The 23749-nt window shown below is 42.4% G+C and overlaps 1 protein-coding gene across 1 annotated transcript in view; it reads left to right on the top strand.

The window, feature by feature from the left end:
- LARGE1 (LARGE xylosyl- and glucuronyltransferase 1) overlaps positions 1-23749 on the top strand; it is a 250247-nt gene that overhangs the window by 168615 nt on the left and 57883 nt on the right. The window contains exons 7-8 of the mRNA XM_079992447.1: positions 8229-8341; positions 10534-10659. Coding sequence (XP_079848573.1) covers positions 8229-8341; positions 10534-10659 — 239 coding nt within the window. The remainder of the gene's footprint in view (positions 1-8228; positions 8342-10533; positions 10660-23749) is intronic.

Below are 23749 nucleotides of genomic sequence, written 5' to 3'. Positions count from 1 at the left end.
GCAAGCGAACTTCAGGTGTCTCCCCCCCCCCCTGCACATCCTCCCCACATCTCGTTATCAGCTTATACTAGTTTATGCAATGTGTCTCACACTTTAGGGATGGAAGTCCAGGAGGAATTCATTTAATTCTTGCATTGCAGGAGGTTGGACTAGATGAACCTCGGTGTCCCTTCCAATTCTACAACTCTGTGATTTTATGACCATTAAATATGGAATAGCCATTGCCTACTCTGAAAAAAAATAGACCTAAATTGGCATTGCAGTGGATAAATTAGTCCTCTCTTTCTAACATTCTCATATGTATTGCAGCCTTCTCTAACCTGGTACTCTCCAGATGTTTTGAACTACAACTCCCATCAGCCCCAGCCAGCATGGCCAATGGTCAGAAATGATGGGAGCTGTAGTCCATGACGTTTGGAGGTTTCCAGTTTAGGGAAAGCTGACATGGCAACCGTTGTTTTTTTAGCAGTTAATGTAATTACTCGTGTAGCTGGCCAGCTGGGGAGCCATAGGCCAGATTGTGTCCCTCTAAGGAACTTTTCCAGCTAAATCGATGAGACATAAAAAACCTTTCCTACTGTTTCATTAAGGAAAATATTTAATGACTCCAGGTTGTAAGAAAGGGAGGCATTTCTTGTAATAATAATAATAATAATAATAATAATAATAATAATAATAATAATAAATAAATAAATAAATAATTTTATTTATACCCCACCCTCCCTGGCCAGAGGCAGGCTCAGGGTGGCTAACACCAATAAAATTACAATAAAAACATAATAGGGGGGGGATACCCAATTTAAAATATAGGTTAAAATGCAATTTAAAATGCAGCCTCATTTTAAAAGTACCCCATAGATCAAAACCTTAAGGGGAACGAAACATAAGGGTCAGACTGAGTCCAAACCAAAGCCAGGCAGAACAGCTCTGTCTTGCAGCCCCTGCGGAAAGATGTCAAGTCCCGCAGGGCCCTAGTCCTCTCTCGCCCTGACCTAGCCACTGTGATCCACGCGACGGTCACCTCCAGACTGGATTATTGTAACTCGCTCTACGTGGGGCTGCCCTTGAGACTGACCCAGAAACTCCAGCGGGTGCAGAATGCTGCAGCGCGACTCCTTATGGGGTCTTCGCTGCGAGATCACATTCATCCGGTGCTATACCAGCTGCACTGGCTCCCTGTGGAGTACAGGATCAGGTTTAAGGTGCTGGTTTTAACCTTCAAAGCCCTATACGGCCTAGGATCCTCGTACCTACGGGACCGCCTCTCCTGGTATGCCCCACAGAGGAACTTACGGTCTTCAAATAAAAACATCTTGAAGGTCCCAGGCCACAGAGAGGTTAGGCTGGCCTCAACTAGAGCCAGGGCTTTTTCGGCTGCGGCTCCAACCTGGTGGAACGCAATGTCCCAAGAGACAAGGGCCCTGCAGGACTTGACATCTTTCCACAGGGCCTGCAAGACAGAGCTGTTCCACCAGGCCTTTGGTCAGGGCACAGCCTGACTCCCTCCTTTGGCAATCTTTACAAAACTTTAGTTTATGGTTGCCATCAATTTTGATTTTAATTAATTTTTATAATGTTTTTATAATGTTGCACTGTTTTAGTGTTGTTAGCCGCCCTGAGCCCGGCTTCGGCTGGGGAGGGCAGGATATAAATAAAATTTATTATTATTATTATTATTATTATTATTATTATTATTAGTCTCTTGTGACAGAGCATTCCACCAAGTCAGGGCCCGTACTGAAAAGGCCCTGCCCCTAGTTGAGACCAATCTAACCACCTTGCAATTTGGGACCTCCAAAGTGTTGTGATTTGTGGACCTTAAGGCCCTCCATGGGGCACACCAGGAGAGGCAGTCCCGAAGGTACTGCCTAGGCTGTTTTGTTATGGCGCCTGGCCACTTATGAGAATGCCAGTTTGTTTAATAAAGTACAGTGGTACCTCGGGTTACAAATGCTTCGGGTTACAAATGCTTTGGGTTGAGAACTTTGCCCCAGGATGAGAAGGGAAATCGCATGGCGGCAGGGCAGTGGCAGCAGGAGGCCTCATTAGCGAAAGCGTGCCTCAGGTTAAGAACGGTTTTGGGTTAAGAACGGACCTCTGGGACGAATTAAGTTTGTAACCTGAGGTACCACTGTACACTTCTGGCTCCCAGACCATTGTCTGGAGCATAGAGCAGCACCCAAGAAAACAAAGTTCACCATCCCTGATCTAGAGCACAATAATGCCTCGTTTAGTTGAAGCAGTAAGCACTGGGGCCCTTTTACCTTAAGCTTTGTTAATAACTGGTTTTTTGCTCTGGTCCACTTCTTGGCATTCCTTGTTTTTTCTGAAGAATATAAAGTAATCCCATCAAGGAGGAGGACACGTCTCAATTCCCACTTTTAAATGAGGAAATAATGCCACTGTAGTTTGATTTAAGACCCCATTATCAGAGCATAAATGTATGGAGATGTGTATGTTGCACTCTAAATTGCTTGTACAAAAGAATTCTTGTTTCCCTCCATCCTGCTGTGGACACTGAAGGAAGCATATGTTTTGAAGTAAGAATCAAAGAATATAACTAATTATGCTGCTCCAATCTCAGGAGTGCTCTTCCCTTTCTAGTGATAGGGTGCCTCTCATCAGTAATTTTAGCCCAGACAGAAGAATTGCACATCAAAGCCAAGTGCTGCTGTCCTGGTGACTAAACTGAACAAAAGCCCTATAATAGATAATGGGGATTCCATGAAACTACATAGTAGTAGCGGTAGTAGTGGTGATGATTCTCACTTACTGAATGCTTTCATCCCCTTTACCCATGTTGCTTCCCTACATTGATTAAATAATAATATCCCTACATAATAGATGGGGGCAGAGATGAGAGCAAGAGAGAGCCTAAGTGAAAGCATAAGAAGTATCCTGCTGGATCAGACTAAAGACCTAGCTAGTCCAGCATCGTATTTCATACAGTCGCCAGCCAGATGCCTATGTAAAGCCCACAAGCAGGGCATGAAGGCAGCAGCCTGCTCTCACTGAGATCAATCGATCCATTACAGTCAACAGACCAGCAATAAAACAAAAGCACACAGTAGATTCTAGATTTCTGATAGAAACTCATTGAATCTACTTAGTTCTTCAGCTGCAGCCATATCCACTAGGGTAAACATTTACAACTACTTGGTAGGTTTGTAACACAAACAGCTGTCTTTTGGGTCTGTTATAGCTTCTTTTGAGAACTTTGGATTGGGGCACAAATTCAGTTTTGATTTGCAGTGATAAAGAAGCCCATTAAGTTCTCCTCTAGGTGGAAAATGTAGGCACAGTCTGTGATACAAAAAGCAAAATAATCTATTTTATTTTGTTAAGGGTTGGGTTGATTAATTATATCTGAGGATGGGCAAGAGCTTTTCCTGCCTTTCACACTGGTGAGACTAATACTAATGTAGTTCCTAAAATAGGCTGGGAGAGTGAGCCAAGAAACAGAAAGGTTTTTTTAAAAGCAGAGTGTCTCTAAGTAACTACATTTCCATAGCCCCAAGCAACAGGCCTGAACATGAATTACAGGAGACCTCCATGCCTTTATAACATTGCTCCTTATTTGTTAGATGAGTCTTGTCTGACTAGTTGTCACCCTGCTAATTCAAGAAGATCTGCTTGTATCTGCCTTTCACTCTTTTGTGCTTATGTGCTGGCAAACTTTCCCCCTTTTCCTTCTGGGTGGGAGAATAAGGGAAAATATGCTGCTACGCTGTCATTGGAAGATGAAAGGATCGCAACTGGAGCCAGATGTGCAAGGAAGGGAAAAAATCCTTTGATTTCCCCTGTTCTCCCACCTCCCATCTCTCTCTCCCCCAGCACAAACAGATGAGGACAAATCCCTTTCTGCCCTGCATTCTGCTGTTTGTCATCTTGAATCTAGCCTGAATTGCACTCAGCATGACTCTGGGGGAAGGAAGGACTTTGTGAGGCAACTCTCTTGTCACATACACTCCCACAGCTGAATGCAGTTCTTAACGAATGTGAGGGTCATGAATCTTGGAGAGAATGCCAGTTTGAGCCCTGGCTTCTAGAAAGCAAAAACTCCTTTATTGCCTACTTCAGTTTTGGAGGGCCTTTTTTGATGCTGCTAATATGAAATGAATAGAATAAATTCATCCCCGTGGCATACACTCCTTCATCTTGCTAACACTGATAGAAATTGTGCCCTTTTTAGAAGTAAACATTGCAAACTGCAACAGGCTGAGCTGCCCTTTATTGCATCTCTGTCTTTTTTGGTGTTCAAACCCTGGATGGTTCAGCAATATTTTCAAAAATATCCTTTCTTTGTATTAAAAGTGGGAATCATTTACACATCCATTCCAGGATGATTTTAAATGAATGTCCATGCCACTGTGTAGTAATAGTAATAGTAATAATGATTCTGAAATTGTTTTAGGTGCTCTTGAGTCAAATATCTTATAGTGTTGCATTTTTCAGCCTTTGTGTTTAGTCTCCTTCCAGTCTTTGCCTCTCAGCTGCCACTGTTGATAACCCCTTAATCTCTTTAGTTGTGACACCATAATCTGCCAGCCTGGGAGAAGAATGGGGAAACAGAGGGGGGAAATAACAATAAATGCCACCCCCACAGCACTCTCTTAAATAAGTATTTATTAGATCATTTTTCCTGTTTTTCAAATGTAAATGTAAAACCAGTTTTATACATCCTAAGGGTATGAGTGAGAGATGGTTTATTTTATTCCTCTCTCTATACCTTCTTCTTATAACCAAAGTCCTTGCTGTCTGGAGGTAATCCACAACAGGGAGGCAAGTTGTTACTTTAGTATATAATCTATCTAATCTATCTATCTATCTATCTATCTATGAATGATGGGAAGATTCACTTTACAATGACCTTCAACCTCAGCCAATCATTCCTTGGTGGTATTCGTGGCCACCAATACTTTTTCTCACTCTCAGTCACACAGGCAAACCCCTGAAAGGATTAAAGCTCTTTTTTCCAGGCAAATGTTTCTGGGGATTAAAAAGGGAAAAAAGAAAATCAGTTGTGCCAGTTAGAAAAGAGGTTGGCTAGCATTTCATCAGGACAGATTTTGGGCATGGTGATGACCTTTTCCTCCTCTGATGACTTCTTGCAGCAGGAAAGCAAAGAAGATATAATGGAATGCTTCAATACCAGATGGATCATTGTGAAAAATGTCATTCAAATGCACTTGGGGAGGTGACTTAAATGCACTTTTTTATTGTACAAATTCTTCTGTTGGCAATAGATTCTGGTTGAGTAGTAGTGCCAGGTTAAATCCATAACCTTTCTCCCCCAATTTTGGGAACATTTTTCTCTCCTGGACAAAAAAAAAAATCTGCCCTACTAGATGTCAGTCTTTATAATAAAAAAGCGAGTGAACAACAACACCTTAACTTTTAGCAATAGGATGAGTCAATAAAGCTGCAATCCTGTGCACACTTACGTAGGAGTAAGTCACACTGAACTGAATAGGACATACCTCCGAGTATACATGTCTAGGATTGCTCTGTAAAAACCACCTGTGGTTCACCCAGCCAGTGGATTGGCTGGTTCAGAATACATATTTCTTAATCAATGTAGTTTGAGACAGGACATGAAATGGAGGTTGCATTAAATTCCTTTGAATATAATTTTACAACCTACCTAGGAAGCCTTTTTGATTGTCTTAAGTCACACTTACCCTTTCTGGATGTCTTCTGCCCTTTTCGGTAGGAGTTGTTTATTTAGCATTCCCCTTTGGTTTCTGCTTTTGTTCTTCCCCCCTACCCTTGGTATTTCATCTATTGTAGGTGATTGCAGCTTATAGCCCCTGTCTTGCTCCTTGGTTATTATCCTGATGTGTTAATTTTACGACATCTCCAAGTTTAACTATATTCTGTTTCTTATCGCTCCTTTGTTGCAGTAATGAGGATGTTAAGCGAGAGAGGGCCTATCGCTGATCCCTCTAGACGGTTCCTGCTTGCATTAGAGGCTGCCATTATCAGGACCATTTTTTGTTTAGCAACTTACAAGCAGTTCCCCAAAATGAGGTTCTTATCTATGTCCACTGGTATTTCTTATTGAGGCAGTCCCCTGAGACTCTATCTTAAAGGTTTCACTGAAAGCAGATACAGGGTTTGTACTACATCACCTTCATCCACTGCTTTTTGAAGTTTGGTTTTCAGTTATGTATGGAACAGCTGGGAGGGAGGAGACCCACTGGAGTATAATGAATAGACTGCAGCCTGTTTTGCATGCTGATTTCTGTGTTAACCCTGTCATCACTGCAACAGGCCACCATAATAGATTTTAACTACTTTAGTCTTCTCCGTTTGTCCTCATTTGCACTTCATATTGTGGTTTTTATGTTGATCTTTTCTGTGAACCACCTTGAGGCCTCTGGGTACAGGGCGGCATATAAATTCAATAAATAATAATAATAAATAATAATAATGCAATGGGAAGGTGCTTCATTCTCGAAAGGCTTTGTAATGGGGGTGATAAGGGGAGAAGAAGAGAAAGTGGGTTGCTTAGTGACAGCTTCATTTTGGAGGCAAGTTGCAGCTTTGAATTTGGGGGTTTTCACTGGGACCATGGTGTGGGGGGATCAGCCCTACCATTAGGCCAAACTGCTGCCAATTGTCATGAAATAACAGCAAACTGTAACTTGTTTAATTGATCATTATTCCAGTCGTGCTGTCAGGGGGAAATACATTTATGGGATTTTCTGCTTCAGGTGCCAAAACAACCCCTCTCTGGCCTTGGCACCTAGATTGAGTGGCAGGGGTCAGGAATGTCATTAAGTGCTCTGTCTCAAGCAGGAAAATGTTTCGAGATCGGTCCTGTGCAGGGGGAAATGGTTAATATCAGGAGCCGGAGTCATGTATATGTCAGCTGCAAAAAAACAACAACACAACAACAACATGGTGCCCATGGTGCCAGTGGAATTAACTCTTTATTCAAGGAAACAAACCACAGCTAGTGTCTCAGCAACTCTTTCTAGGAGGTCTTACCCCAATGAAGCAGTTGTGAGGACTAAAGGTCCCAACCTTCCCAGTGCCCACTACGAGTCCTCCTCTCCAGGGTCCTTCCCTCTGCTCTGCCCGTTTCATTTCTCTGTGTTCTCTAGAACACCAGTAGGGAGGGGTGGAGAGCTGGTCTCAGCCGGAAGGGGAGACTTCCGCGGCTTCTTCAGCAGCCTGTCTCTCTGCCTCCTGACCCTACTCCTCTCCAGTCCCCACTTTTGCCTCAGAATCTGAACTGCTCTCTGCCACAGCCTGTTACCTCTTCTGTCAGCATCTCCTCCTCCCAGTCTGCTCCTTCTTCTCCCTCTCACCCCTGATCATCATCCCACCACCAATCCCCTGGCTCTGAGCCATCTTCCCCTGGGGATTCCCCCACTGAAGCTTCCAACCACTTTGCTGCATCCAACCAGTCCATGGCAGTTAGTAGCTCCTACCCCTCACCTGCTTCTTTTAAAAGGAAACACATACATTGGCAAACAATGTCTTTAACTTAACAAGTTTGGTCCAAAGTTTCACAATTATCAAGCTAATTCTTTATTTTTTAAAACAAAACAACAGCAATAAAACTGGTTGTGTTCTGATCAGGATAGTTTCTTTCTCTTCCTCCGTTAATTGTTTTCTGCAAAATGATGGGCTAGTTCCCATTTTTAAAGAAAGTGCTTGCTTTTAACACAATTCAAAGTGTTGGTTTTGACCTTTAAAGCCTTAAACGACCTCGGCCCAGGATACCTGAAGGAGCGTCTCCACCCCCATCGTTCTGCCCGTATGTTGAGGTCCAGCGCCAAGGGCCTTCTGACAGTTCCCTCACTGCGAGAAGCCAAGTTACAGGGAACCAGGCAGAGGGCCTTCTCGGTAGTGGCGCCCGCCCTGTGGAACGCCCTCCCATCAGATGTCAAAGCGATAAACAACTACCTGACATTTAGAAGACATCTGAAAGCAGCCCTGTTCAGGGAAGTTTTTAATGTGTGACATCTTAGTGTATTTTTGGTCTTTGTTGGAAGCTGCCCAGAGTGGCTGGGGAAACTCAGCCAGATGGGCGGGGTACAAATAAATTATTATTATTATTATTATTATTATTATTATTATTATTATTATTATTATCATCATCATCATCATCATCATCATCATCATCCCAGTGCAGCACTGAAACATGAAAGCCTTTGCTCTCCCTGTTTTCATTTTCTTTTCTTTGCATTTATTGTTTTTGCTCTTGTTAATTCCAGGGGTCATTCTGCTACTTCTGGATAAATTGCGCAAGATGAAGTGGGAGCAGATGTGGAGGCTCACCGCTGAAAGAGAGCTAATGAGCATGCTCTCCACCTCATTGGCTGACCAGGTGAGTGTGAAGTTCAAGGTAATGGCACAGAGGTTGCTCCTGAGAGTAAGTAAGGGGTGGGGAGATAGTAAATTGACACAACTTCCCTAACCAATGATGATTCTTTGCTGCAAAGATTCCCCTGGAAACATGTTGGGAATTAGGTACATAGAAGCATGGAAAAGGTACACCAACTTTCCAAGATGTGGGGTTGCTTGTAAACATCAAATAAATGAATGAGTACCCTTCATTGGATTAACATATTTATAAAAATAAATAAATACTAGAAGTGAGCTTTCAAGAATCACACCCTTTGTCAGACTGCAGGTGTTCAGAGTGAGAACTTTCAAAATGAGTATTGTACATGCGGAGGCTCTGTAGTTTATTTACCTATTTATGTGCCATATTTTCAGCCGTTCACTTGAATCTTGAAATGGCTTTACAAATGAAATAGAAGTTTGCAGATCTATGGCACCTCTACAATGAAAAACACTGGATTTTAAAAACCTGTAATTGGAAGCCTGCGCAGAAAACATTCTGAAAAAGCCAAAACCAGTCAGCAGCAAATTGAACCTTGCCATGGAGAGCTTTCCATGCAGAATGAATGTCATTATGGAAAAAGCCAAACCCATTGCCCTTACCATCCTCAACCCTGTAGGACTATCATGGAGCACAGATCAAAGGAACTGAGGAGCTACATATGAGAGGAGGCCCTACTAGAAGTTAGCAACTTCTGGGCCATTTACAGCTTGTGGTAGCCAGATGTCCCTTGTGCACTTAGACCCATGCAGCTCTAACCCATCAAGCCAAAGGCAGGGGTAGCTTTCCATAAATCTCATGATTTTGCTGCCTGCTAAGATAGTGCTGAGCTCAGCTGAAAGTCTTTGGTTGCTAATTTTTGGTTAACAATGGGAGATGGGAGGAATGAAATCTAGGGGCACTGGCAGTGGTTGCTTCTTAATTTCCTTTTCTGGGGTGTTAATGTAGTTTTTCAGAGCTCAGAGAAGACATCTGAAGGCAACCCTGTTTAGGGAAGCTTTTGATGTTTGACAGACTATTGTATTTTAATATTTTGTTGGAAGTCGCCCAGTGGCTGGGGAAACCCAGCCAGATGGGTGGGGTATAAATAATAATAAATATTATTATTATTATTATTATTATTATTATTATTATTATTATTACTGTTGCTATTCTCCACCACCTCCAAAGAATGGCCCAGAACTACATCAGGACATTGTTTCATTCCAATGAGCATCCTGGGGATGGAGAGGAATGATGGTTTGCACTGGCAGCCCCAGTGTTGTCTATTTTACCCAGTTCAACTAAAACAGAAAAGATGGTTTTAAAAAAATGGAGAACTAGCTCTTGAGTATTTGAGGAATGCTGTTGGTGGTTGTTTATCCTGTGATTTCAGAAAACTAACATTTTCGCCACTACTGCACACGCACATTTTTCTTTTTAAAGAGATGCATGTCATTTTCTTCCTTTGAAACAAAAGGCTACAGGCTTCTACGAAGCCTGGAAATACTATTTCCTTCTCTACTGGTTTTGTCATTCTCAGTTCAGCAAACAGTCATTATGATTTCATCTGACTCCAGCAATTGCAACCACCTCCCTCTCTTCCATCCCTTGCCATACAATCTGAGCACCTCACAGACATTAAGGATATTATCCTCGCAGCACAGCTGGGAGTTAGAGAAGACTCATTACCCCCCATTTTGCAGAAGGGATGCAGAGATGTGGAGCGATTAATGTTCTGATTCAAAACCTATCAAAGTCCATTTTAAAACTCCTGCCAAGTTTGGCTGCCATTCTGAAGCCAATTTTCTTAAGAACAGTATGCTGAAAACCACTGGGACTACTCCAGAGTGCCTATTGTTTCGGGTCTACAGCTTTAGATTGAGTTTAGATTGAAATTCTTTGACCAAAAGAGACACTATTCAACCTAGGATTTCAAAGGCAAGGTTGTCTGCATTCCATCCTTCCTTTTTGTTGAATGCTATTGGGACTGAACTGCCACCTGGCATCTTATAATGCATGAAATGTTAGGTCTGAAGTATGATTATGTGGGCTTTTGGGGAAGCATCATAGTATCCATTAGTCTTTACTACAACAACAAAAAAGATGTCAGCACTTTTACTTGTTTTCCAAAGGCTGAAAACTTTGTGTGTGTTTTTTACAAAGTGCCAATTTTTTCTTCTCTTGTCTGGCAGGACATCTTCAATGCAGTCATCAAACAGAACCCCTTTCTTGTCTACCAGCTTCCTTGTTTCTGGAATGTGCAGCTGTCAGACCACACCCGCTCTGAACAGTGCTACCGGGATGTGTCTGATCTAAAGGTAAGGTTGAACAAAACTGCTTAATTATGACTAACTAATCCTAAGGGGACGCAGTTCGAAAGCACCCCTAAGTGCAAGTAGATAAATAGGTACCGCTTTATAGCGGGAAGTTAAACGGTGTTTCCGTGTGCTGCGCTGGTGCTGGCTCGCCAGAGCAGCTTCGTCACGCTGGCCATGTGACCCAGAAGTGTCTCCGGACAGCGCTGGCCCCCGGCCTCTTAAGTGAGATGGGCGCACAACCCTAGAGTCGGACACGACTGGCCCGTACGGGCAGGGGTACCTTTACCTTTACCTAATCCTGCATGAGGTTAGAGAGAACGAAATGGATGTTTTCCCACAATGCAACTTAAGGGATGCCCCTTTAAGCAACTGGGTAATGATATAAACAATGCATATAACAGCAGGTTCAGACAAATCACTCCACATGTTGAAAGAAAGCAGGAAACCCCACTCCCCACCTCTTGCAGTTGTGCACCACAGCTAATGTCCACACATTCAAAATATGCAGGATGAAGCGCTACATGTGTCCTGATGTACATGTGCAAAGATCTCCATAGGTCACTCCTTGCATAGAGTGGCTTTATAAACATGCATCTATACACTCGTAAAGCACCTTCCTGTGCATTCAGAACGAGCAGGCATCTGATGCCACAGTGCCCAGGCCGCCCTCGACATATTCATGGTATTAAGCACCCGAGATGTATCCTACAATAAATGCCACTGGGAGTGGAGGGAGAAAAATGTTCATTTTAATGATTGCCAGCTACTTTGTAGTTTCGTTTGCTGAGGAAATTGCAAATATACTGTAAATGCCAACACTTGGGCTTTGGACACATTAATGCACAATTCTATGCACCTTTACTCAGAATTTGTCAGTCAGTGGGGTTCACTTCCCTGTAAGCCTGCATAGGGTCACAGCCTCAGTCACTTAAAAGTGGCTACATGTAGAGATGAAACAGAACTATCTTGAACCTGTTATCACCTCCAGCCTTTTCAGGTGAATGGACCCAGCCTGTTGCACTTCTGCCTTCTGGAAATGGGTAGAAAGGATTAAATAAAATGTACTGTATTTAGCATAAAAGCACAGTTGTTTTATGCAGGGAATTATCCCAAGCAGCAATAGGGTGCCATCTGCAGTAGGGCTTCCCAAATGCAGAAAAGAAAAGTTTGGTGCATGCAAACCATTGTGGGAATGCTGCTTTGCACAAGCAAACCCATTGGCACTTTCATGGATAAAATACATCCTTCATCCTTCCATCATTTTATTTGTATGCTGCCTTTCCATAGTTAAAACCATGCTCAAGGCAGCTTAAAGGTAAAGGGACCCCTGACCATTAGGTTCAGTCGTGACCGACTCTGGGGTTGCGGCGCTCATCTTGCTTTATTGGCCGAGGGAGCCGGCGTACAGCTTCTGGGTCATGTGGCCAGCATGACCAGAGCAGGGCACCGAAACGCCATTTACCTTCCCGCTGGAGCGGTACCTATTTATCTACTTGCACTTTGACGTGCTTTCGAACTGCTAGGTGGGAAGGAGCAGGGACCGAACAATAGGAGCTCACGCCGTCACAGGGATTCAAACCGCCGACCTTCTGATCAGCAAGCCCTAGGCTCTGTGGTTTAACCCACAGCACCACCCGCGTCCCCAAGGCAGCTTACAACATGAAAAAAATCACATAATTGCAAACATAACAAAAGTAGTCACAAACAATAATCACATACACAACCAAATTGAAACAATTTCCACACAAATCATAATAAGATCTAAAATAAAGATACAACAAATAATAATATCAATACCAGCAACAACAAACCCTAAACAATAGTCCAGTCCAAGAGTCTGTTCAGCAGCCTCAGCTTTTGTAGCTGGAGTCAGTCCAGTCCCAGCCTTCCCAGGCCAGGTGGAAAAGGGCCTACAAGGCAGGGAGCAGGTCTTCCAGGACTCACAGCCAAATGGTCTCTAAAACAAATGCAGCCTCTTTCTAAGTGAAGCCTATAACAGCTAACATAATTCCTGCCCTTCCTGTATTCTGTTGGTGTGGGGGGAAGTGGAATGACTTCTTCCTTGTTTGTACTATGAACCAATGTGCAGCTAGGCAAGCAGCTCTGTGTCGGCATCATAGTGACAGTTTAGTGAATGGTAGGCTAACATATGAGCAGTCCCGCAGGTTGCGCCTACAAAATCTGGGTCCTTGATTTAAAACAAAAAACAGGTCATATACTATTTCCAAAATAGATAGCTACAGTCTAAAATTCTTAATGCTTAAGGAATGATTCCTGTTGACTACTTTAAGTTGGATTAATCGTTGCATTTGAGACAGATCTCACTCTTTGATTGCCCTACTTCCAACTTGCGGTGCAAATTCTACCTGTCTCTGCCTGGCTTCAGGGCCAATGTCAGGACCAGAATTGGCATGGTCAGGCATCTGCCAAGGGCCAACAGCCCAGCAGAGGACCCATTAATAAAAGCCATCTCAACCTGTATCTCTTCACCACTGCATCCTGGTTGTTCACCAGCTGCTTATTCTGGCTCAGTGAGTGGTGGAGCAGTGAATGAAGGAAGATAAGTAGATGCCACTGCTTGCTTGATTGTTGGCTCACTACCTAACAGTAAGCAAGTGGCAGCAATAATCAAGATGAGAAGGAGCAGGACTCACTGTGGGAGTGGATCCTATGGACCCTCCAAAATATGGAGCCGAGGCAGTGGCTGATTCCCACATAATGTTGGTGGTTTAGTGCTTTGTGGACATACCTAGACAAGCCAGAACGAAGCATCAGATACATGTGCTTTCCCCATCCCTTCTGCTCATCCTGCATAGCCGAGAGGAAGACTTTGGCAGAATTTAGTCTAATTTGTAAAGAATCCTGGCTTAGCATTTAATTTATATCAGGGTTTTACTTTAAAGCAAACTTGGCTATGGTTTTTTTTTTTTAACAAGTCATTGTCAAACGATGGTTTATGAAACAAGAGTTTGTTTTAAGCCAGGATCCCTGGTTCAAACACATATTAGCAGCCTATGCATGTAGTTCTTAGGGAGAAAATGTGGCTGGCATATTTAGCACAGGGTGGATTTTAAAAAACAACAACCTGGAAATTAGGAAGTTCCAGTGACATTTAAAATAAATGGCACAATACAGTATATTTGGCACATTATGTATTTTATACTGAATAGGACTGGAGTGAAGAAAAATGTAGCAGAAGCCTCCAGTGGGTAGAAGAGAAAAAGATGAATTGTATACATTGGTGTTAGAGGATTAAGAAGAATGGTGTGGGAAGAAGGAAACACAGAAGGAGATTTTAAATTCCAAACTAAGCTGGACCTGGCCTTTGCATTCCTCAAATCAGATGGAACCAAATTATTCCTATCAAACTGAAAAGGCATCCATTTAAGTCCATTTGAGCCAGAGGTCACTGAGGTTTGGGGATTTGTCATCATTGTACTGACCCAACTTTATGTTTCAGACTTCAGGTGTCCCCATCAATGGCTGTTGTTCTGCTATGGGTGCACTTCTCTGCTGCTCTGTTCACAATCTTGGGCGATAGACCTATGTAGCTACTAAGTAGTGAAGTGGACTCCATGTTTTAACAGGTCTCTCCTGTTGCCCCCAGTGGTGGTAGAAGAAAATAGCCTTGCGTGTGTGCTATAGGAGTATCACAGCTGTTCTGTACCCAGCAGGAGTTATAAAACTGGAGGCTCCCCATATATGAGGAGTAGAGAAACTTTTCAATTCAGATGAGTCAAGCTTATCTTGAACATCTGATTTAAAATGCTCCACTTGAATGGGAGTGAGTGGGTTGTTGCATGCGGAAAATATTTATTAGATCACAGCAAACAGGAGATAAGGAGATATGGATAATTAAGACAGTCTGTTAATTTGTAGTGATCAACCAACCAAGTAAATTAAAATATTACCCCCTCTTTTTTGTCATCTGTCATCAGATTTATAGTCTTTTTCACCATACCTTGGAAACAATTTCCTCTGTGCTCCCAACTCAAGATCTGGTTGATACATTGTCCTAATGTTGAAGCAGCAAGTAGACTTCTTTCTCCAGCAGTCAGTTCCGCTGACCAGCATCTGGAGAATGCTACCAAGGACACAGGCACAAACTACCCACCCCCTGCTCACCTTGCCCAGCACTCCTGGCAAAGGGAGCTTCCTGGTCATTACTGCCATTCTTGACACACCATGTACTGCCATCTTTTGCATTTACTCTGACAACAGCTGTCTTGTTTTGAATGAAGAGACACACTTTCCCCCTGCCGTTTCCCAGAGCAGGACTAGACACTGTATTCAATATGGGGCTGTCACCCAATGCAGGTGATGGGAGCTATAGTTATTTGGAGGAAGTTGCTGAAGGCTGGCCTAGACATAGCTTCTAGTACAGTGGTACCTCTAGATGCAAACAAGATCCGTTCCGGAGCCCCGTTCGCAACTAGAAGCAAATGTAACTAGCGACGGCACGTCTGCACACGCACACGTCGCTTTTCATCGCTTCTGTGCATACGTGTGATGTCATTTTGAGCATCTGCGCATGCGCAAGCGGCGAAACCCAGAAGTAACGTGCTCAGTTACTTCCGGGTTGCCGTGGAGCACAACTCAAACGTGCTCAACTCGAAGCGTATTCAACCCAAGGTATGACTATATTTCACATCTTAGGGAATGGTGAGATAGCATAATAGCTGGCAGGAGGTGTTGAGATAATTCTTATTTTAGTTTAGTCATTTAACAACATTTGCATACCACTTGACTATAATAAAATCTCTAAGTAGTTTACAAAAGAAAATGAAAACATTAAAATTATCTACCATATTGGCCCAAATATAAGCCACACCCACAAATAAGCTGCACCTTTAAAATTTGGCGGCTTGGGGGAGGCTTGGGAGTGGCGGACAGGACGTGCGCCGTTGCCCCGTGCTCCTGGGCTACTTTTTAGGGGGAGCCGCACCGCTTTGACAGTGGCGTAAGGTCGTGAATATAAGCCACACTTTAACTTTTCACGATCAGAATTTGGAAAAAAAGTGTGGCTTATATTCAGTCCAATTCGGTACATGAAACTCATACTATGTACATTGATAGAGGGCAGGATTAGCCAATGTGATGCCCTGCAGATATTGCTGAACTCCAAATCCCAGCAACACTAACCAGCATGACCAATGACCATGGATGATGGGAGTTGTAGTCTAGCAACATAGGAAAAGCACCAACTTGGCTACCCCTGCTGTAGTGTATACAGTAGGATACAGCAGGTCCTATTTAATTCTCAGTCAACAGCACTTTTGGATAGAGACTACATTCAGATTAGATTCTTTACATTTCAAGCAATAATGTGTTTTTCTCTGTGCAATGAATTTTCAGTTGCAGCATTTTGACAAAGACCACACGGCAGTGAAATCCTATACAACAAGTTAATGAATTGTGATTTTCCCCAACAATGAGTTGTGACCTCACTGAGTGAGTCAGGCAAGAGAATTTGCTGGTTGTCAAGGATACAACATAGATATTCTTGACATTCAAAATCATGAGAGAAGACATAGTTTTCTTTTGTGGGGGTAAGAAGAATGGATAGTTCAACAGAAATTCATTTAACTTCTTATTTTTATAAAAACAAAAAGAAATTGCCCCAGAAATACATTGCCTGGCATTTGCAATCAGTTTGAATGTAATCTATGTTGAACCAACAGATGCTTGGATTGTGATCCTAATCAAATCTCTCCATATGAAAAATGAACTAGCTGGATGTGAGTCACCCTGTCTTCCTCGGCCATGTTTTCCAAACTGGAACAACCTGGTGAAACTTGTCTGCTAATATTTGCATTTTTCAGAGGCCTTAACCCAAAACAGTCATTTCAGATTCACCTCAAACATTTTTCACCTGCTGAACCTCCTGCAAGTCCAACTGCAACTCAAGACCGAGCTGATTCATTGCAATGGTGTCCTGGAAACTCTCTAGCTTAGCAAAACAATCATGGCAGCTGAAAAATGTTAATGGAGCCCTTCTGTCCAAAACTGGGCTCCTCATGTCTTTGATCCAAGCACTGTGATAAGCTCACTTCCTTGGGACTTCCGGGTTGGCGCCATCGCCGAATGGCGGACTCCTTCCGAGCTCCGGAGGGAGCCTGCTGGGCAGGGGTTGGGTCCCGCCACGCCGGCGACGCGGGGACCCTCAAAAACCATGGGCGGAGATGCCCATGGACTTGGTGACTCGGCGGGCACCGTTTGTGCCCCCCCGACCCGCGAAGGAGCCTTTTTAAAGGCTGCGGAGCGGGTGACGGGGGGGGTGTGGTGCTATGAGTCCACTGCTTCCCCTGCCTAGCGAAGCCGCATGCCATTCGACGGAGAGCACCGACTTCTTAATTTGAAAATTTGGATTAAAAAGAACAACCTGTGAGTAAATCTATCGGACTTAAAAGGAAAAATTTGCTTTATGAATTCGGAGCAAGCGGGGGAGGTGCAAAAAGGAAGTCCCCCCCCCCCGTTGTAGATGTTTTAACGCAAGGATTTGACAACTAAGATCGAGAGAAGAATCTGTTTATTTGAAAAAAGTTATTAATTTCACGAAGGGAAATTACAAGTAATTGTGCTGGAGGAGAAGAGTGGTTTGTGAGAACTAAAGCGTAACCCCCCGGGAACTGGGAGCGATCCATTATGAGAGACTGGTGAAGAGATACAGAAATTTTGACAGCTGTCAAAGTAGTTGTCAAAGTGGGAGAATAAAAGAGAACTTTGTTACGATGACTTTGCCGGTTAGATTCGTTACAATTTGGATATAAATTACTGAAAATAAGGGCAACAAGTTAATTTGACTTTTGGGTGCGATCTGGAAGGAAACTAAGTTACCATAATCCCTCTAGAGGGAGTTCTGGGACATTGCAAGAATGGCAGCAAGTGGAAAAATACTCATGGAATTGAACAGGACTTTTTATCTCCTGGGAAAGCTGCAAAAACGAAGTATTATTTTGTCTACAGAGGTCTCTACACTAAAGGAGACAATGGATTTATCTATTGAAGAAAGGAAGGGACTTGACGCAAGTTTGTGTTCCTGAACAAATAAAGCCTCTGTAGAGGAACCAGAAGTTTTTGAATTAGAAGGTTTTCGCAGTGGATCAGGAAAAGAAACCTGAGGAATAAAAACTGGACTAAGCTCGAAGTTGGAACATTTGGGACATCCAGACTTTAAAAGGATCAAGAAACAGAATTTGAGTTATACTCTTAAATATAGAGGTCTGGATGGAAGAAGAATGATCTTTTCTGAGAGTTTCTCTAAGATTGGGCTTTCTGAAATTAAAGACTACCAAAAAGACGGCAAAGTGGAATTGAGAGAGATTTAGACATGGACGTGGGATCTCCAGGCCGGCAGTAGACAGATGGATGGATTTTGGGGATCGAAATCAGGAAAGGGGGGAGGGAGATTTGGAACCCAAAGGCTGTAAAATTATATATTTTTATTTTTTCTTGTTTTACTCTGTGTGACAAAAAAAAGGGGGAATTCGTGGAAGGGAACTGGGGTCGATCTTAGGGAAGTATAAAAAATACAAAGAGAAATGGTTATATAAGATAAACTAAATTTGAATAATGGGCTAATTATAATTATAATAAGGTTTTAAAATTTGGGGTAAGAATTTGTGGAACTAATCTAATGGAAATGGAATACAAGAGGGGGAGGGGGGAGTCTTGGAAAGATGTTAATGAAAGTAAGGTTTTAAATGTAAATTCTATTTTTCTCTTTTTTCTCTTTTTTTCTTTTTTATTCTGGATTTTTTGGAAATTTTAATAAATATCATTTTTTTAAAAAAAAAAAGATAAGCTCACTTCCTCAATGAAGGACTGCTCTCTTCATACAAGGTATATTTTCAATTTACAGCATTTCCATGGCCAGGCTTTTTCGGGAGGCCACCAGCAAATTAACAGCTGAGCTGAAATATGAACTTAAGACTCTCCACTCATTCTCTTGGCTGCTACACTATTCCGGTTTCATAGTTACCAAAACATAATTACCACCACTGTACTATACAATTTATCAGTGGTAGACAGTATACTATATTTATGTCAGTCTGTGGGAAATTCATATTCAACTTACAATGCAACTGTAATTCACCTTACATGTCTACTTGGAAGTAAGCCTCACTGAATAACTCCCAAGCAAGTGGGTATAGGATTGCAGCCTTAACATTTCAAAAAAGAAGTAGACAAGCTAAAAGAATAACTGCATATTCTCTGATAAAACCTAAGCGAGGGGGAAACAATAGTATTGAAAAGGCCATCTTATTTTCTCAAATTAAGTAGCATGTGACCTTTAAGAAGTATTTGCCCTTTAAGGCAGTTAACATGAAAAATACAAATAGAAATTAGCCGTATTTTTTTGAATTTCTCAGAAGGTAAGGCTAGCTGAGTTGGGGTTTTATAAGTGAAAAATAACACATTACAGTTTTGGTCTTATATGTATCTGTAGATAGGTGGTGTATGATATTTAATGTCATATTATATATGAGAGAGCCAGCACGGCACAGCATGGGAGACCAGGTTCAAATTCCCACTCAGGCAGGAAGCTCACTTGGTGACCTTGGGCCAGTCACTGCCACCCCAGCCTAACCTACCTTTCAGGGTTGTTGTGAGGATTAAATGAGGAGGAAGAGAACCAAGTGTGCCACTTTGAGCTCATTGGTGAAAAGGGTGGGATATAAATGCAGTAAATAAACAAAAATAAAATAGACAGTGTTAGTTCAGAAATGTGCATGAGCCTGCCATGATCTGGGAAGCAAGTATTCCCAGTCTCTATTTGAGCATTTAGTAGTAAAGGGCTTATGATTCTGTGGGTTTAAGATGGAAATGCTGAGTTAAAATTCAGTGTCCTCCAGTACTGAGAGTTCTTGAATTTGAAATGTGTAACTGTAGTATTGACTTCAGCCGAATTAGGATTTAATTATGTATATTGGTTTCAAATAGGCTGCAGTTCTACAGCACATTCGTTTGTAAATAAATGCATTTGAGTTCAGTGCAGTTACTCATGAACAGCTCTTAATTTGCATTTGGGTCCAGCCCAATAACCTGTGCAGTGGGGTGCTTAATGAATTTACAAAAAGTGTAAATTTCCAGTTGCTCAGAGAAGTTTACAAGGATATGCACAGGACTGTAGGCCAGAATGCAAAGAACCACACACAGCACACAAATGCTGAAAATGTGTTTCTCCAATAGTTATCTGCATGATAACTATCCTTTTTTCAACAAGCCCAACACAAATACAAGATCAGAGTACATACAAAATAGTGCTATATTGGACTCACAAGTACATATTTATTTATTTTATTTATTTATTACATTTCTATACCGCCCTCCATCCATAGATCTCAGGGCGGTCCACTACATAAAAATACAAGATAAGAAACACATAATACACAGTAAAACAAGAACAGAACAGATCAATACCCCACTCCCTGCAACAGTTATAGTAGGTTATACAAAATTAGCCTGAAAAATATAACTCAAGTGGTTGTTACAACAAAACATACAGTAATCCTGAACAATGGAGTACCAGCAATGAGCCATTTCCATGCAATCTTTCTTTCTTTTTCCCAAATCCATGCATCATTGATTTCTAATTCTGGGAAATCTTTTTCTGATGGATTGGAAACTGGAATCTGATTGGAATGATTCAGGACCACTTCATGCTTTGTTGTAATATCCACACAACTTGCAGGTATAGCAAGACATGTCCAGTGTTAAAGATTAAGGGAGTGTTGGTTATTGGACTATAACTCCCATCCATCTCAGACAGTATAACCAATGGTTAGGAATGTTGGGAGCTGGAATCCAACAATATCCAAAGGGCCACAGTTTCCCATCCCTGTAGTCTAGCCTGCCAGTCTTTCTCCATACAAAAGAATGAACTGCACTTTCTCAGCTATCTTTCCAGCTAGATCACTTATTCTTATTGATTGAACTGAGCACCTCAAGCACTAAATGATTTTGCAGCATTTATTATATCTTGATTTTTGTCATTGTTCATCCTGTAATTTCATTGCTAGCTAACATACCTACTGTGTTTGCAGAAATTAATGGAGGGACGCTAATTAGAAAATAATAATAATAATAATAATAATAATAATAATAATAAACAGCCCCTGCACTACTAAAAATTTGGTTGTTTCCTCCTGTCCTTTAATCATGTTAACACCTGCCTATCCTTCAAAGAAAAAAATTCTGGACACTATTCAATTCCATTCAACTTTCATTCAACCCAGTCTAGGCTCTCTTGGACATCTGTTCACATACAGATTCCTGACACACATTTCAGGAATCTCTTTGTCTATTTCCCACTCCCCTGCAATTTCTCCTCCCACACAGAGTGCCCTAGCATAATGCTACACCAACAGCGTTAATGCCTCTGCTAATGGTGAGGCCCAACCCCTAGAAACTATTGTATAAGTTCTACTCCCTTGGAGAAACTCAGTGAAATGATCCCCACAATTTCTCTGCCTGCAAAGATGGCTGTGAGTTTTTGGAAGGCCATGTGTGCACAGCTCTGATTGTAGCTGCCTGCAAGGTCAGAAAAATGGGTTCTAGATCTACTCTACTGAAGCAAGAAGAGTGGAGTGGATGGATCCAACTGAACGAAAACCTTTATTTTTCTACCATTCTCCTCTTCTTGTCTGATGGCTGGTTTTCCTGTAGAGCTTGGCAAATCCGCTCTAGCAACATTCAAAGTTCTGAACAAATAAACTGCCAGAATTTATTTTTCAGGGTTGAAACCCAGTTTGCTCCAATAACAGGAAATTGCTCTTTAAAAGACTGGTTTTAGGAATGGCTGTTTTGATCATAATTAGTAATAGCTACGTACTGGCTCAGTTCCGAATCCCAGGTTGAAAATTTGTGGCAGTCAGTCAGGCTCTACTGAGAACACTGGAAAAGGAAATTATCTTCTAGTTTTGAGGACTATAGCTTGAAATGATAGCAATGTTCTTACTTTTCCCTTCCTCGTTTTCTCCTTTGTGTTCTTAAAATAGTATTCCTCCCCACCTTTTAGGTGATCAATAATTCCCATCCTTTGCCATTTGGGCAAAATCACTTACTTGCATCCTTCTAAAGCTGTTTGCTTGCATTCACTTATTTTTCTGCTTCCACCAAGGAAGGCAACTTCATTTATGATTCAGCAGAGGAAACACAGCCCAGAATAACTAAGGAGATAGTACAAGAATACTTGGCTAGTTTAGATGTATTCAAGTCTCCAGGGCCAGATGAACTGCATCCAAGAGTATTAAAAGAACTGGCAGATATGATCTCAGAACCACTGGCAGTCGTCTTTGAGAATTCCTGGAGAACAGGCGAAGTCCTGGCAGACTGGAGGAGGGCAAATGTTGTCTCTATTTTCAAAAAGGGGGAAAGAGAGGACCCAAATAATTACCGCCCAGTCAGTCTGACATCAATACCAGGGAAGATTCTGGAGCAGATCATTAAGCAAACAGTCTGTGAGCACCTAGAAAGGAATGCTGTGATCACCAATAGTCAGCATGGATTTCTGAAAAATAAGTCATGTCAGACTAACCTGATCTCGTTTTTTGACAGAATTACAACCCTGGTAGATGAAGGGAACGCAGTGGATGTAGCCTACCTTGATTTCAGCAAGGCATTTGACAAGGTGCCCCATGATATTCTTGTAAAGAAGCTGGTAAAATGCAGTCTTGACGATGCTACCACTCAGTGGATTTGTAACTGGCTGACTGACCGAACCCAAAGGGTGCTCATCAATGGTTCCTCTTCATCCTGGAGAAGAGTGACTAGTGGGGTGCCACAGGGTTCTGTCTTGGGCCCGGTCTTATTCAACATCTTTATCAACGACTTGGATGATGGACTCAAGGGCATCCTGATCAAATTTGCAGATGACACCAAACTGGGAGGGGTGGCTAACACCCCAGAGGACAGGATCACACTTCAAAATGACCTTGACAGATTAGAGAACTGAGCCAAAACAAACAAGATGAATTTTAACAGGGAGAAATGTAAAGTATTGCACTTGGGCAAAAGAAATGAGAGGCACAAATACAAGATGGGTGACACCTGGCTTGAGAGCAGTACATGTGAAAAGGATCTAGGAGTCTTGGTTGACCACAAACTTGACATGAGCCAACAGTGTGACGCGGCAGCTAAAAAAGCCAATGCAATTCTGGGCTGCATCAATAGGAGTATAGCATCTAGATCAAGGGAAGTAATAGTGCCACTGTATTCTGCTCTGGTCAGACCTCACCTGCAGTACTGTGTCCAGTTCTGGGCACCACAGTTCAAGAAGGACACTGACAAACTGGAACGTGTCCAGAGGAGGGCAACCAAAATGGTCAAAGGCCTGGAAACGATGCCTTATGAGGAACGGCTAAGGGAGCTGGGCATGTTTAGCCTGGAGAAGAGGAGGTTAAGGGGTGATATGATAGCCATGTTCAAATACAGTGGTGCCCCGCAAGACGAATGCCTCGCAAGACGAAAAACTCGCTAGACAAAAGAGTTTTCCGTCTTTTGAGGTGCTTCGCAAGATGAATTTCCCTATGGGCTTGCTTCACAAGACAAAACTTCTTGGGAGTTTTTTCCCTTTTTTCCCCCTTTTTCTAAGCCGCTAATAGCCGCTAAGCCACTAATAGCCGCTAATCCGCTAAGCCGCTAATAGCCGTGCTTCGCAAGACGAAAAAACCGCAAGACGAAGAGACTCGCGGAATGGATTAATTTCGTCTTGCGAGGCACCACTGTATATAAAAGGATGTCACATAAGAGGAGGGAGAAAGGTTGTTTTCTGCTGCTCCAGAGAAGCAGACACGGAGCAATGGTTCCAAACTACAAGAAAGAAGATTCCACCTAAACATTAGGAAGAACTTCCTGACAGTAAGAGCTGTTCGACAGTGGAATTTGCTGCCAAGGAGTGTGGTGGAGTCTCCTTCTTTGGAGTGCTCTGATGGTGTTTCCTGCTTGGCAGGGGGTTGGACTCGATGGCCCTTGTGGTCTCTTCCAACTCTATGATTCTATGATTCTATGATTTCAGTAATACTCTAACACACTCTGCTTTTTAGGTTTTATGCAGTGGGCTAAAAAAGAAGGTGAGCCTATTTCTCCA

The sequence above is a fragment of the Podarcis cretensis genome (assembly GCF_951804945.1).
Source record: "Podarcis cretensis genome assembly, chromosome: 10".
In the NCBI taxonomy this organism is placed as follows: Eukaryota; Metazoa; Chordata; class Lepidosauria; order Squamata; family Lacertidae; genus Podarcis; species Podarcis cretensis.
The sequence above is the reverse complement of the archived record's forward strand: the minus strand, read 5'-3'. Positions and strand labels throughout refer to the sequence as shown.